Below are 15,597 nucleotides of genomic sequence, written 5' to 3'. Positions count from 1 at the left end.
TTTCCTTTCCTTTCCTTTCCTTTCCTTTCCTTTCCTTTCCTTTCCTTTCCTTTCCTTTCCTTTCCTTTCCTTTCCTTTCCTTTCCTTTCCCATTCTGTGGCCACAAAACCAGTTCCTACCTCTAAATACACACAAATTAGGTGGAAAATAAAACACTGAGCAAGATAAAACTTCAGAAAAAGAGGACTTTTCTCCATGGGCAGCATTCGTTCTTGGCACACAATTCCTACTCTGGACATGGAAAGGGGAAGCTCCTGATCCAAGATGCCACCAGCTTGGTTAGATCAGTGTCTCCTGCCTGGTTGGATGAGCATCTGCTGTTGATTCTTTGGAGATGTTGGGTGTCTCAGGTCGTGTCTGCTCTGAGACAGTGATGGATTCCAGCAGGGGATGGTCACAGCTGTGTGTGACACCCTGAGCTGTCCTGGAGCCCCCAGAGCAGACTTGGGGCCCAGGAACCCCCTCCTGCTCCCTGTCCCATCAGTCCTGCCTTGGGGGTGATTTTTGATGCACAGCCAAAGCTGTASAAAGAGTATCAGTGAGACAAGGTCCCACAAAACCAACTTTCCCCACTGCCTACAGGCATTTTAAACTTCTTAAAATAATAGACTGCTCTTGAATGGATCTGGGGTTGAATGGGGAGCCAGAAATACAGATGGTTGTGGGGATAAAAAGTGAATTTCTAATCTTACAGGAGCATTGCCATTGACTTAACCAGGATAAAATGCCAGGTTGGAATTTCTATAGACTTTGAAACCTTACTGCAAAAATCAAAGAGGTGAGGAGGCTTCACTACTGTTCATTGAGGGAAAGTTCCAGAGCAGGGCTGMTRGAGGAACTGGTCATGGAAAGCAAAATGTGATCCATTGACTCAGTATTTTCTCTTACTAAATTTACCCTGTGCAATTTGTGTGCCTGTCTATGCGCATTACCCAGAAATTAAACCAGGGAGCCTTGATTGATACCCCTTCAAGAGAGGAATCATTTACCTGYAATCAGTGCCCTCCCAATGGAGAAGCACTTTGAGGACAGTTAACGTGAGACATGGGGCTTTTTAAGTGAGAAATAGTGGGATATCAAGGGAGATCTTTAAAGTAACAGTCTGGGTAATTACAGCCTTGCCACAGCTTGGCTGTATAATGAGGSTTTCATTTGTAGTTATTAGCAGAGAGAGCATTAAATCACCTCTCCATCAGCATGGAGCAGTCACAGGAGTTGCCAGAGGAATTTTTTTTTTTTTTTTTAGATTACTGAAAAAGGCAAGGTTTTGACTTAAAAGAGTAATGGCACCATTGCAGCTGCTTTGGAAACRAGCTTGGCCAAAGGAGGAAATAAAAGCTGAGGGGTGTGAGGAACAAAYAAAATCGAGCAGCAATTTTACGCTCTGAGGAGGATTTGGCAGTAAAAACACAGATTGTGTTTTGCTCTCAGGGAGCTCAGAAGCAGAGCGGTGATCCCCCATCCGTGACTGAATTCCCAGAGCAGGGAACAAGAGCTGGATCTGTGGGAAAGGTTCTACAGGGAACCCCAGGCCTGCTCCAAACCCTGCAAGRGCACTGAGCTCCCACTGCTATGGAAACAGATTTTCCAGGATTTATTTCACCATATCTTTGAAATGCCAGTGCTGCTTATACCTTATTCCTTAAACAAGCAGAGGGAATGAGTTCCTTCAGTGCCATTTACAGTGTTTGAAAGGTACTTTCTGAGAACAGAAAGAGCACAAAAATCCCATGACATCCTCAAATCTGTTCTCCCAAACCCAGATTCTCCATCAGAACAGCCCATTCCAGGTACTGCCTACAGCAGACTTTTAAGATCCTTAAAGCTGAGCCTGAAATCCTTTAAAAGCAGGGAAGGTGCAGAAACCTTTCAGCTCTTGGAGGCACTGTCAGAGTGAGGATGGGCACTGAATCTTTTGGGAATCACTGGGCTGGGCTGAGCATCTCCAGCACTGACATCAGCACTGCCAGGACCTGAGGGGCTGGGAATCCTTGRAAATCTGTGGATACTGAGTCTTCTTGCTGCAGGGAATTTTTGGGAAACTGTGAATATTGAGTCCTTTTTCTGTAGGGGATGGGGAATTCTTGGAAACCTGTGGATATTGAGTGCTGTTGCTGTAGGGGCTGGGAAACCTTGGAAATCTGTGAATTCTGAGCCCTCTTGCTGTAGGGAATCTTTGGAAATATGTGGATATTAAGCCCTGTTTTTGTAGGCAATCTTTGGAAATCTGTGTCTATTGAGCCCTGTTGCTGTAGGGAATTTTTGGGAACCCGTGGATATTAAGCCCTGTTGTTGTAGGGAATTTTTGGGAGCCTGTGGATACCGAACCCTCTTGCTGTAGGGATTCCTTGGAGCACTGTGGATGTTGAGCTGCTCAAGGGTTTAGAGCATCACCAGCTGCCTTCATCATTTTCTTTGTGACTGTGACAAGAAGGACCAACATTTTTTGTGATCATTTTCTTGGGAAAATCAGGTTTTCCCTGCAGATGTTTTCAGCTGGGCTGTGTGAGTTCAGGGACAGCTTCACACCCTCCCTGTGTTGAGATGAGCTGAGAGAGAAGATTTGATTCCCCTCTGTCCCAAGGGGCGTTTGAGGGTCACAGGGTTGGACCCTTGGGTGCCACAGCATTAAGAAGAGACCTGTAGTGACAAAATCACACTGTCCCCTGCCCCCATCACARGCTGCTTGTGTCCCTCTTGATGAATTCATAATTGCCTAATTTAAGAAGAAGGAAGACAGACTGGAAAAGGAAAATCAARCTGTGCAGAAATCGCCCACGATCGGGGCGCTCCAAAGAAAGGAAACTCGACTTGAAAGGCCGAAGGAAAAAGGCAACGATGATTCAAAGCTGCTTCTCTGAATCCTGCAGCACCTCTAGCACACATCAGCACACCTCCCCACTTTCCAGCACCCCGAGAAATTTCCCTTACACCGTGTTTTCCAGAGGGGTGGCACAGCACGTTGGTGCGGCTCCTGGGAAGGGGCGTTTTTGGGGCTAAACTCTGGTTTTTTGGAGTTATTTGCTGTTTTGAAGTCAGTTCATTCCTTCAGCTTTCCTCTGCAGAGCCACTTGGCTTCAGGCCATGTGGATCTGTCACAATCTGACTTAATTTTCCTCTGGAGTGAGAATATCCATGAAAGGGGGTCTGAAGGCTTCATTTTTCTTCTTAACGCTGTCCATAAGTGCGTTAAACCCTCCACCCTTCTGTACTGCTGCTGGACGTGTATAAATACACATCTCCAGGGGTACTCAGGTGTACAGAGAGACAAATGGCAATCCAGGGGCAGGAAATGGCACAGGAAAGGCTGGAAAATGGCATTTTAAGGCACACAGAGCCTCACAAATCTCGTGCTGTAYGAGGAGGTTCATCAGACACCTGGACACCCCCATTAAAAAATCCTCTGTGAATGTCCAGAGTCCACAATCAGGTCCATCGCTGCTCTGGATTTTATAAACTTCACCTATTGAAGCTCTAAATTGTGKGGGAAAACATTTTTATCACCAGTGTGGCAAATACCAAAGGTCAGTGCAGGTTTTTCTGTTTGCTGATCTGGTSTTCAAGGCTGTTAAAAACCTTTAGCAGCAGATTTGTGAGTCGCTCCTACAGCACCCAGCAGGATCCTGCACGATTTATTGGGGTTTTGTGCCTCCTTAAAACTCATTTTGGCCCCGAGTGCCCCAATTGGGGCCTGTTGGCCCCCTCTGGTGGCAACCCTGACAGAAAGGAAAATAAAACAAAAATCTAAAAAATAAATTAACATTAAAACACCGAAAATTGCCTCTGAAAGCAGATTTCCCATGTGTTGAGCACTATAGAAAATCCACTGAGGCGTTTTAGGAGAGAACTGTGTCAGTCCAGCTCTTGCTGTGGGTGTTCTGTGCTGTGACTGTCACCTGCTGCCTGGAGGTGTCTATTAAAAACTTTAATAACTCCTGTCAGTTCAGGAACAGCTGGTTTTAGCCAGGGCTGTGTTGGCTGTGAGGCTCATTGGGGACAGGACTATGCTTTCCACACTCCTCATGTCCATCCTCAATCTTTGCACCTCGGGGCCACCTTCCCACAGTGCCACCACCTCTCTCCCAGCCAGATCAGGGCACAGACTCCATCCCAGGGTCACTGAGGCTGGGAGAGCTCTCCAAAGCTGTGCCCAGTCCCCACTGATCACTCAGTGCCACCTCAGCCCATCCTGGGACACCTCCAGGGATGGGCACTCCAAACCTCCCCCGGCATTCCAATGCCTGGCCACACTTTCCATGGAGCAATTCCTGCTGAAATCGTGATGGTTGAGGGTGAGGAGGAACATGGAGAGCCTTGGGACTCCTTTTGGAATGGAAGGACTTTCTTGGAGGGCAGAGGACCTGGGAAGGTGCCATGGGGAGATGCTCTTGGGGAGCCCAGGCCCTTTATGGGGTCAGTGGTTTGGGGGAGATTTCCTGGACTGTCCAGAGGTAGAAAAACATTTCACAGAATCCCAGAATGGTTTGGGTGGGAAGGGACCTTAAAACTCATCCCATCCCACCCCTGCCATGGGCAGCGACACCTCCCACTGTCCCAGGCTGCTCCCAGCCTCAATGTCCAGCCTGGCCTTGGGCACTGCCAGGGATCCAGGGGCAGCCACAGCTTCTCTGGGCACCCTGTGCCAGGGCCTGCCCACCCTCCCAGGGATCAGAGGTGCCTGGTTCAATGAATTTTCACATTGTGACACGGGAATGTAGAATGACACTTTAATCTCTCTCAGCTTGAGAAAATTTCTTGTAAAATAATTAGGGAAAGATCACCGATGCCTGATTATCATTTTCTCTAATAAAATAAACTCACATTATTCTTCTTGCTGAGTAAGGACTGAGACCCTTCATCACCAGCCCCCAGATCACTCCAGACAGGGTGAAATTTCTTGCCATGAATTCTTTCTGCACTGACACCATAGAATTTAATCTGTTTGGGCTCCTCCTGTATGCCTCTTTGCATTCCAAACAACAGCATTGCATGTGATATTCCTGCTGATGGAAAAGAAAGAAATAATGCCAGTAATATTTCAAAGGAAGTCCTGAAGGTTTATTTCAGTGTCTACTCAACTGGCACTGAAATAAATTGCATTGGTGTRCGCTGGTTTCACTCGCTGGGAGCCTTCCCAGGTGAGAACACAGCCTTTAGTCCATTTTAATTTTCTTTTGTTGCCCTGAGTGCATCAGCAAGGCAAACACTTCCCTGGCTGCTGATTTCATGGAGGGGAATCTCACTGGGGGCAGAGCATCCTTTTTTTGGTGACATAAAAGATGTTTAATTCTCCGCAGAGAGCAGGAATGGTCAGATATTGCATCGAACAACATTTCCCTGTGCCCTGAGTGAGTGTGAGAGGGGGCAAAGGAAGGGGCTGAGAGGTCCTGGCAGAGATTTCTGGAGGTGTTTCCAGCCCAAACCCTTCTCAGTCTCACATTTGGTTGTATTGGTGCCTTTTTGGGTTTACCTAAAGCAGAGTGTGGCCAGAAYTGAGAGAATCCAAAGCAGTTCTGTTCTTGCAGGGCCTTCAGGGCCATTCAGGGCAGTCCCAGCCCAGCCAGGGGCTGCACCCACAATGGACAATGGCTCACGGCTTTTTCACCCTTTCTCACTTTTGTCCATTTGCACATCGGGATTTGCTGAATCCTCCAATTGCAGCTGCAGCCAATGCAGTCAAAAACTCCAACTTGGCTCCCCCAATTCTCTGTTGTTTCCATCCCTTGAGGCCTGGCACAGGGAGGTGTCCTTGAGTTTGGGGCTGCAGAGGAATTGTTTTGTGTAAAAATGGGAGAGCAGGAGCTCAGCACTGTCTGTGGAGTCTGGAGTTAAACACTGAAGAATTCCAGGGGTACAGAGACATGGAAATAGAGAAGCTGAAATCCTGAGGGATCAGTGTGTGATGAGATCCATGAGCGTTCCCACAGGAGGATGTGGTGTTAGGCAAAAAAAACCGCTGAAAATATTGATTTTTTTTTCAAATTACATCTCTGAATTCCCATTCTCCTGCTGCCCCAGCAGCTCCCTGTGCAGCTCAGGAGCATCACCTGGAAAAACATTGGCTCAGCAGGAGATTCTGCCCTCCCTTACACAGGGTGGGAARGGAAAAGGAACAAATTACAGATTCCAAATTCCTGGAGAATGAGAGACTCATTTAAATGGGGAAAGAGCTCAATTTGGGATCAGGCAGTTCCACCATGAACCTGTCCCTGCCCAGTCCACACAGGAGAAGCTCTGCAGGACACTGCAGTTGTCATTAAACCAAAGGAAGACAACTTTTTGCTGAGAGTAGATGCAGTCTGTACATCAGCATGGAGACAYGGCCACATGAGGCCAAAATCTAATTTAAAACATTCCTAAACATTTAAAATTAGAACATCAATTAACAAAAACAGAGCCAACACAGCTTCTCTCACTGTGCACCCACCTTTCCTTCTCCCCACAATTTCCATTTATCCAATTTACGCACAGAAATGAGGAGTTTATGCTGTGACAACGCTGTGGGTGAAGCTGTTTCCCACCACAGGAGTGCCTCATTTCTCTCAGGAGATATCAGATGTTCTGTTAAAGCTGGTAGAGCTTCCCAAATCCCTCCTTCTGGACGTCCCAGGGTTGTTGGACATCCTGGTGATTCACTGGACAGGGAACTGGGCACTGACGGGGCTCAAGGAGCAGCTGGAAGAGGTTTTTAATTCAGTTTTAGGTAAAAGGAGCAGAGAGAAGGATCTGTTGATCCTAAAGGATCCCTTCCAACTTCCAACTCCCCACTTAAGTTCTGAGCTGGACCTGGCATAATTAACCTGCACAATTATCCCAGGTAATCTGTGCCCAGGTCAGAGGAGCTGGGTCAGCCCAGCCTGAGCAAAACCCATCCCCTGACACAGAAATCCCTGTGGGATCACCCATTGAGAGAGCACAGGGATGGGACACAGAGCTGGGAGAGCTTTTTGCTCCCTGAGGGCATTGTTGGACATTTCTGAGCTGTCAGTGACTCAGGGTTGGGTGTCTGAGTGGCAGAAAAGTGTCATCAGAGGAATCCTGCTGAATTTCACCCCTGGAGTTGGTTTTCTGGGAATTTCTCATGTCCTGCTGACAGTTTTCTGTGCCGTGTTGACCCTTGGTTTTATATCTCAGGATGGRGTAAGAGGAGAGGTGAGGCAGGAAAATGCTTGGGGGGGTTCTACAGTTTTCATTCTCTTTCCCAGGGACAAAATTGTCTTTCAAGGATGTCCAGTCCACTCTGTCCCAGAGCTCTCCAAGCTTTGCCAGCCACAGAATGGGATTTTTAGGATTTCTCCTCCTGGAACAACCCCAACAAAACCCACTGGAATTTCTTACTGCACTGAGAGCATCTGGTTGTGTCAGAAACATTGATTTTCTGCGTTAGAAAAGTTTCAGATCCACTTTTAAAGCAGGGTTGCATGTGGAATGTACATGCACTGTTCCCAGAATAACCATCCCTTCTCTTTCTTCTCTTCCAGGCAGCTGATCCTGCCATGGAGGGCATCAAAAAACCCATCAGGACAGGTAAGACCCTGAAATCAAACACACAATTTGTGACATCTGCGATGCAAATATTCCCCAGGGTCATGAACAAGCCAATTGTGCACATCTTAACATTTCCCAGAAAGATTCTTCTTGGTGAAGAGCCAAAGTAGTGGGGGGTGGGGGGGGGGAATTGAAAATAATAAGAAGAAAGAAGCTTTCAAATCACTCAGTACATCCAGGAGCCAGTGCATGGGTGAAGAAATAACAAATATTTTTGAATGTGCCCTGGGGTGTCTGTGCTACAGAGCTTTTTGCCAGATGATGTGAACATTGCTCTGACTTTAAAGGTCTCATTTTGAGTGCTGGCTCTTGCAAATGTGTGCAAGGTCCTCGTTTTCACAAGGCAGGGGGGAAATGTGTTCCACATATTCCAAAAGAGCTCCTGGATTGTGGGGAAAAGGGAGAAGGGAACGGGTGAGTCAGGAAGGGACAAGTGGAACAGCAGCAAAAGGCACAGAGCAGGGAATTAAAGCAGGCAGAGAGTGAGCACAGGGAGCTGAAAATGGGCAAATCTGTGTAACAGGGACGAGATTCTGCTTCTCCTTGGCATAAATCAGGAGCGCTGTTCGTCTCACTGGTGTTGCTCTGGCTTTCAGCATCGATATTTGATTCCTTGCAAAGACAAATTCCTCCAGTCCCAGAGGGCAGGAGATGCCTCTGCCTCCCTCTGCAGCTGGGAAAATGAARCCCAGTGTCCATCTGGAGGTGGGGCAGAATGGGAGATTGGAGGAAACTGGGATTGTTCAGCTACAGCAGAGACTGAGCTCAGAGCTCCCCGGGGCTGCAGCTCCTCCCGAGGGGCAGCTCCGATCTCTGCTCTGGGACAGGGACAGRAGCCRGGGAAYGGCTGGAGCTGGGCCAGGGCAGGCTCAGGCTGGAGAGCAGGGAAAGGTTCTTGTGTCCCCAGAGGGTGCTGGCACTGCCCAGGCTCCCCAGGGAATGGTCCCGGCCCCGAGGCTGCCAGAGCTCCAGGAGCGTTTGGACAGCGCTGCCAGGGATGGACAGGGTGGGGCTGTTGGGGGGTCTGGGCAGGGACAGGRGCTGGGCTGGGTGATCCTGGGGGTCCCTCCAGCTCGGGATATTCTGTGATTCCATGATTCCAAGAAGCCCAAGATCTGCAGAGTCCCAATTCCACAGCCCCCTTTTCTGCAGCTGCGTTTTTGCAGCATTTGGGCCACATTTGCCATGTTTTGGAGAACTTTTGAATCCCCGACTCTCCCATGTTGGGTTTGTTTCACAGCCCACAATTCCCAAAGTAATCCTTATGTGTCACTGTGCCCTTTCTGAGAGCTTCTTGCCTGACCATCAGGTTTTTTAGGTTTTAAAATTCCTGTAACCTGGAGGAATTTTCTTTTCCCCTTAGGGTCTCCCTAGAGAATCCTAAGCACACACAGTTTTCTCTCTCTCAACCTAAGCATCCCCTTAAATCTTAAGTCTTTTTCAAGTCTTTTCATGCTTTATTTTGTATCTGAAGAGACTCAGGAATGTGCAGGATCTGAAGGTGTGGAGCCTTGTGATCCACAGAGGAGGAGCCACAGAGGTTGTGTYTGTAGGTCAGCGCTTTTCAAAGCAAAGCACAAGGGGTAGGGGCATTCCCAGGACAAAGAGAGAGATGTCACTGGTCCTAGAGTATATTTATATTTTTTATTTTTATTTATATATTTTATCTATATCTATATCTATATCTATATCTATATCTATATCTATATCTATACCTATATCTATATCTATACCTATATCTATATCATCTATATCTATATATATTTTTTTATTTTTTACTTGTACTTGTATTTGTAGTTTTAGTTTTAGTTTTGGTGATAGTTTTAGTTTTATTTGAAAGAAAACCATTTATATATCAGACATATATACAATATATAAACTACATATATTAACAGTATATAAACTTTTTTTTTAACATAGATATGGTTTTATTTCAACTCAAGCAACCCGTGCCAGTTGTTTTTTTCTCCKCACCAGCAGTGGCAGGTGCCAGGTAGGAGCAATGTGCTCTCCCCAGGAATGGCCAGGATGCTGTTTCAACAGCCAGAACATTTTCATCTTTAGGTTCCTATCAATCCCAGTCACCCTCTTGCTCTGAATTCTGAATTTTGCTGCTAAATGTGAGATGGTGCCATTAGTGAAGGACAAAAGGGACTGACAGTGAGACCCCAAGGCAGGAGGAGCTGCTGAAAGCTGTTTTTTGTGGATTTTAATGCTCTCCCATCCATCCCATCAGTCTCTGTTGGAGGGTAATGGAGCATTCAAGTGTGACCACATTGCCAGGGCCTTTTATTTTCCTCTTAAAATGCATAAAGCAGGGCTAATGAATAATTAAGTATACCCCAGTGGGTAATTAATTAATATACCCCAGTGGGTAATTTACTGAGGGCCCTCACAGGGAGCTCTGTCAGCTGCTGGCCACCAAGCAGGGACTTGTGGCAACCATGGCAAGGTCCGAGACGGGAACAGGAGAAACTCTGCAGGGAGGGGATGGGGTGGGGCTGCCATGGATTTGGATTTGGTTTGAATTGGGTTTGGATTTGGATTTGGATTTGGTTTAGATTTGGTTTGGATTTGGATTTGGTTTGAATTTGGTTTGGATTTGGATTTGGTTTATATTTGGGTTGGATTTGGTTTGAATTTGGGTTGGATTTGGATTTGGTTTAGATTTGGTTTGGATTTGGATTTAGGTCCCAGGCAGCCCAGGTGTGGATTGGGACTGTTTTGTGCCCATGAACCTGTGCTGGTAAAAGGGAAAAGGGAGTGAGGAACCAGCATTGCCCATTGGCAGTGGGTGCTGAGCCTGGCTGCAGCCCTGTGCCAGTGCCAGAGATGYTCCTGGGGGACACAGCCCATCCCTGGAGTGTCCCAGGCCAGGCTGGACGGGGTTTGGAGCACCCTGGGACAGTGGGATGTGTCTGTAAGGTCCCTCCCAACCCATCCCATGATYCTGTGACACAAAAATTCCATGCTGGGACCAGCCAGGGTCACTCAGACAGAGACCCCACTGCGAGGGGCTGATGTCTAAAACAAGGCTCACCTGGAACAGAGCCCAGACAAATTAAGAGAATAAAAGCAGATAAATTTAATCCAGGCCTACAGGTACATTAAGAGCAGACAAAGCCTCCTCCTGATCCTACACCCAAAATGGACCCCGAGTCACGAGATCTTCACCTTTTATCAGTTCTGTCTCATTCACACATCGGGCCCCAATTCTCCAATGACACCTTCAGGTGATGATGTCACCCACCCCAAACCTGCTCCCCCAGTTCTCTGTGGTTTCCATATTTTGGGGCTCTGAGGCAGCAAATTGTCCTTGGATTTCAGGCTCAGAGAGGAATTGTTTTGTTTAAAGATGTGAGAACAGGAGCATTAGTGCTGTACTAGAGAAGAACAAGAATACACGTACATAGAAAATTCAGAATATAAAAAATATAGAAACTGAAAAATCCTAAGGCATTAGGGCAGCAGCCCTGACCCAGCCACAACACCAAATGAATTGTGTTTTATTAAATCAGGAAAACACGCTGGTTTAATTGAAACCCCTGATGAGATTATGTTCTGTTGTTAGCTAAACASCAGTGGGCACTAAAGCAGATTTCTGGGAGGTTTCCATCCCCAATGGATGGGCTGCAGGGATCCACAGGCACAGGCTGTGTCAGCTCATTAAAATTGTGTGAAAAATGGGATCAGCCTCTTGAAATGCTCTGTGCCACTGTTGGAGCAGCACCTGAGCAACAGAGGGGAGGAATCAAATCTATCAGCAGCTAAATGGTTGTGAGGTGTTCTTTTTGTGGAAGCATTTCTCCGGAGAAAGCCATCCCCGTTTCACAAATAACAAATCATGGATTAGTACGGATCAGAGAGGTGTTATGTTCATTTTTTAGAGGGCAACTGAACTCACAGAGAAATTTATGAGCTGCGGAGTCTGGAAAGGTGCAGCCCTCATCATCTCCTTGCTGGTCTCTCTGAGCCTCATTTCCCTGGGAATTGTGCAATCCAGGGCTGATGGTTTTTCTTGATGGCTGAACTGCAAAGATTTGGTACCGAAATCTCTTCTATTCACAAAAGGAAAAATAATCTCTCAAGACAACACACACACATATATCATTTATAGGTATTTTTCTCTGGCACTGGACAGACCAGGAAAAGAAATCCAGTACCCCACTCAGAGTTTCAATGGGAAATAGGTTCCCAAATAAAAATCTGACTCTGATAGATTAGTACAACACAGGTGACAGTCACAAACTTGCCACCACAGAGTAAATCAGGCTGAAGGCAATGAGCCAAGAAGCCTTTTCRGATTTGCAGCAATATCTCACAGGGTAGTTTGGCCCTCTGCAAGTAAATCTGATCTTTTCCAGCATGAAATTATCCCAGCATCATGAGGAGGRGCTGAGRGAGCTGGGRAAGGGGCTCAGCCTGGAGCAAAGGKGGATCAGGGGGGACCTTGTGGCTCTGCACAACTCCCTGACAGGAGGGGACAGCCGGGGGGGTCGGGCTCTGCTCCAGGGAACAGGGACAGGAGGAGAGGGAACGGCCTCAGGCTGGGCTGGGGAGGGGCAGGGGGGACAGCAGCAGGAATTTCCTCATGGAAAGGGTGCTCAGGGATGGGCAGGGGCTGCCCAGGGAGGTTTGGAGTGCCCATCCCTGGAGGTGTCCAAGGAAGGGCTGGAAGTGGCACTCAGAGCGCTGGGCTGGGGACAAGGTGAGGATAAGGCACAGCTCAGGCTCACTGATCTTGGAGGGCTTTTCCAGCCTCAGTGACTCTGGGATTCTGGGATAACATTGGGATCTTCAGAAATGGGCATTTCACACTTGAAGGCTGTCCCTTCTGAGCCCCAGCCCAGGGCTGTGACAGATGTGACACTGCCCCAGCTCTGTGTGCCCCTGGCAGGTCAGGCCACAGGGATTGTGCTGCTCAGCTCGAAAAATTTGGGCAAGCCTGGGCTTGCAGATGCTAAAAAGAGTKCAGGGGCCTCCTGCAGGCCAGCATCCGGGGGAAACTGCAGCACACACATCCCACTGAGTCACACTGGGGCTGGTGGCTTTGTTAATTAGACACACGAGGTGATTGGTATTGCTCAGAGTGCTGAATGCTGCATCTTTCCTCTCTCCAGTACCTAAAACATGAGCTAGAGATGAATGTGTATGTGTATATAAATACACACAGATAGATGTGGATAGCTCATGMCATTGTGTGACCTGTGCTGCACTGCAGGCACAGATCTGAAGAGCTGTGACCTAAAACTCTACAGGGTTTGCACTACTCAGGTGTGCAGTGAGAAATCCATAAGAGATTCTTCCTTAATTTGGTGGGGAAAAAAGGAATACTTCCTTAATTTCTGTTTTTTGGAAGGAGGTGAAGTCGGCAGATGAGTTTAGCGCCCTTCAGAGCAGAGTGACAGTCCTTGGGGGCTCTGGAGGGGCCAGGGGGTGTGACAGGGACAGCAGGGGTGTCTGTGACAGGGACAGTCAGGGTGTGTGACAGGGACAGCCAGGGGTGTGTGACAGGGAGAGCCAGGATGTGTGTGTGACAGGGACTGTGTGACAGGGACAGCCAGGAGCAGGGCCCAAAGCTCTGTCACCGATCCCAGGAGGGGCTGTCACCCAGGTGCCACTGTCACAGCCTCCCCAGTCCCAGGCTGGCAGGGCAGGGCTCAGAGCAGCCACGGGCACTGCAGGGAGAGGCTGCACACAAATCCCACGGGGCAAACGCTGCCAGCTCCGGCCTGTGGGTGCCCTGCTGGTGGGGATGGGTGCCGTCACCTCCCCCAGTTCCGTAAATTCCTGAATTCTCGGGGTGACAGARGAATCTAAAGCTGTTTGCTGCCTGCTTGGACTTCTTTACTCCATGAAATCACTCAGGGGTTTGCCCTGCTCCTGTTCCTGCCCACACCCAGCCCCCAGCCGGGGCTGATGTCACCCTCACAGCCATGGGATGTCACCAAGGGATGGCTGGGACCAGCACCAGCCTCAGGAGCCCACTCCAGGGGCTTTCCACGTCTGGGTGGTGGCGCCTTCCACGCTGACAGAGCCCTTTAGGCTCGTGGTTGCAGTGCCCTTTGCTGGTGCTCCCATCAGAGTCATCTCAGGGGTGGGGAAACTGAGGCAGCCAGCAGGGACAGCTCCCCCAGGCACAGCCACCCCCTCTTGGCCCTGTCTGGCAGCACCCCATGTGCCCACAGTGTCCCAGGGCCCTTGGCTTCCTCCTGGCTGGACACGGTGCTGCTGTGTTGTGGTGCTCCCGGGGAACCTCAGGGAGAAATCCTGGGGTTCAGCGAGGCTGCAGCTCCCCTGGGACCCATTTCCCAGTTTTATTCCACAGCCCCGTTCCCCAATCCCATTTCCTACTCCCATTCCCCATTCCCATTCCCCACTCCCACTCCCATTTCCCTGACCCATTTCCCACTCCYATTCCCCACTCCCGTTCCCCATTCCCCATTCCCATTCTCCATTCCCATTTCCCTGACCCATTGCCATTTCCCACTCCCATTCCCCACTCCCATTTCCCAATCCCATCTCCCAGCCCCTTTTGGCTCGGTGGGTAAAAGCTGCATGAAGTTCCTGGAAACAGGCTCTTTTCCTCGGGGCTGCACCCTCTGGATGCCCATCCAAAGGGTCAAAAATCAAAAATTAATTATCTTCTGATACTTTCTTTAGGACAAAACACCCTAAATCTTGCTGAGATCTCTCCTTTATCAGCAGCTCTCATTGAAGCAAATCTGCAGCAAACTATGAAACCAGCATGTTCTCCTTGGTCTTGAGCCCAAATGTAACTTTGTCTGTCCTTCTCTCGGTATTTTTAAATTCCCCTAATCCCATTGATTGCAGAGGGATTAGCTCTGATTTACACCGTGACTCGTGCAAAGCCAGTTAGGTGCTGGGAGCACATCCMTCCATCAGGCCTGGTAAATTCAGCCTCTCCTGGCTTGAGCTGAAATGTTTCAGATAAAAGAATTGAGAAATAAAAGCAGAAAACAGTTCTAAGCTGCCTCAGCAGAGCGAGAACGGGAGCTGTTTTTGTAAAACATTTTTCTTTCCCATAATTTGCCTTCTGAGTAATGCAGCTGATGTCACCAAATAAACGGTTTGAAGGCGGGCACAGCAAACCTGCTGACAGCAATAAACGTGAAGCACAGCTCAGGAAAGGCAAAGTGCAGCCAGGTCAGCCAGGGGAGATCTTTAGAGATGCTGTGGACACCCCGAGGAGCTCAGGGCAGGGCAGGGCAGCTCTGGGATGTTTTGGGCAGGCTCAGCCCTTGGGCACAGGGTGCAGCTCCAAAGGTGCAGAAGGGGATTCTCAGAATCCCCAAAATGCCACTGAATTTGTGAAAATAATCCCTCCCTTCCTGCAGGACACACGGGGAGTGAGCAGGCTCAGGGTGCTGATTGTTATCAGTGCTTCATTATCCCCATGGCCGGTTTCGTTTCAAATAAAGGCCAGAAGGGTTTTTGCCCATCCTGTGTTATATCTCCACATCTCTGTAGTGCCTGTGCCATCACTAAAATGCTATATGGACGTGACTAACACCAGAAAAGCAGGTTTTGTTTTTTCTTTGGGGATTTCCAGAATGGTGAAGGGACTTTGGTACATGACTTACTCATTCTTGGAGTGCAGTAAGCTCCTGCTCTCCACAAAAGTCGTTAAACTACTGGAATCAGCGAAATATTGCAATTTTTTCAAGATATCCACAGTCATTGTCTCCAATGGAGGATGCAAAGGGTGCAACACACATCACACCAGCCCCCTTCCTGCCAGGGGGAATTGTGGGGGGATCAGCTTCTGTCTGATTAATCCATCCTGGTTATCAAGACCCCCTTAGAAATTGGGTCATGCAGATACAGCAGAGTCTGGAGATTKGAATCTTTTATTGTTATCGCCAGTTTCAGGAATCCTATGAAACTTAAGATCTTTATCCCACTCTGCATTAAAAGAGAATCTTGTTAGAATCATGGAATCACAGAATATCCCGAGCTGGAGGGACCCCCAGGATCACCCAGCCCAGCCCCTGTCCCTGCCCAGACCCCCCAACAGCCCCACCCTGT

At 48.5% G+C, this 15,597-nt stretch overlaps 1 protein-coding gene across 1 annotated transcript in view; it reads left to right on the top strand.

Moving 5' to 3' along the window:
• Positions 1-15,597, top strand: part of LOC130582940 (tumor necrosis factor ligand superfamily member 8-like) — a 21,775-nt gene that overhangs the window by 631 nt on the left and 5,547 nt on the right. Inside the window, exon 2 of the mRNA XM_057381929.1 lies at positions 7,482-7,527. Within this exon, the coding sequence (XP_057237912.1) occupies positions 7,482-7,527 (46 nt within the window). The remainder of the gene's footprint in view (positions 1-7,481; positions 7,528-15,597) is intronic.

This window comes from Malurus melanocephalus, unplaced genomic scaffold, assembly GCF_030028575.1.
Source record: "Malurus melanocephalus ecotype Western Australia unplaced genomic scaffold, MMel_1.1 scaffold_541, whole genome shotgun sequence".
Classification (NCBI taxonomy): Eukaryota; Metazoa; Chordata; class Aves; order Passeriformes; family Maluridae; genus Malurus; species Malurus melanocephalus.
The sequence above is the reverse complement of the archived record's forward strand: the minus strand, read 5'-3'. Positions and strand labels throughout refer to the sequence as shown.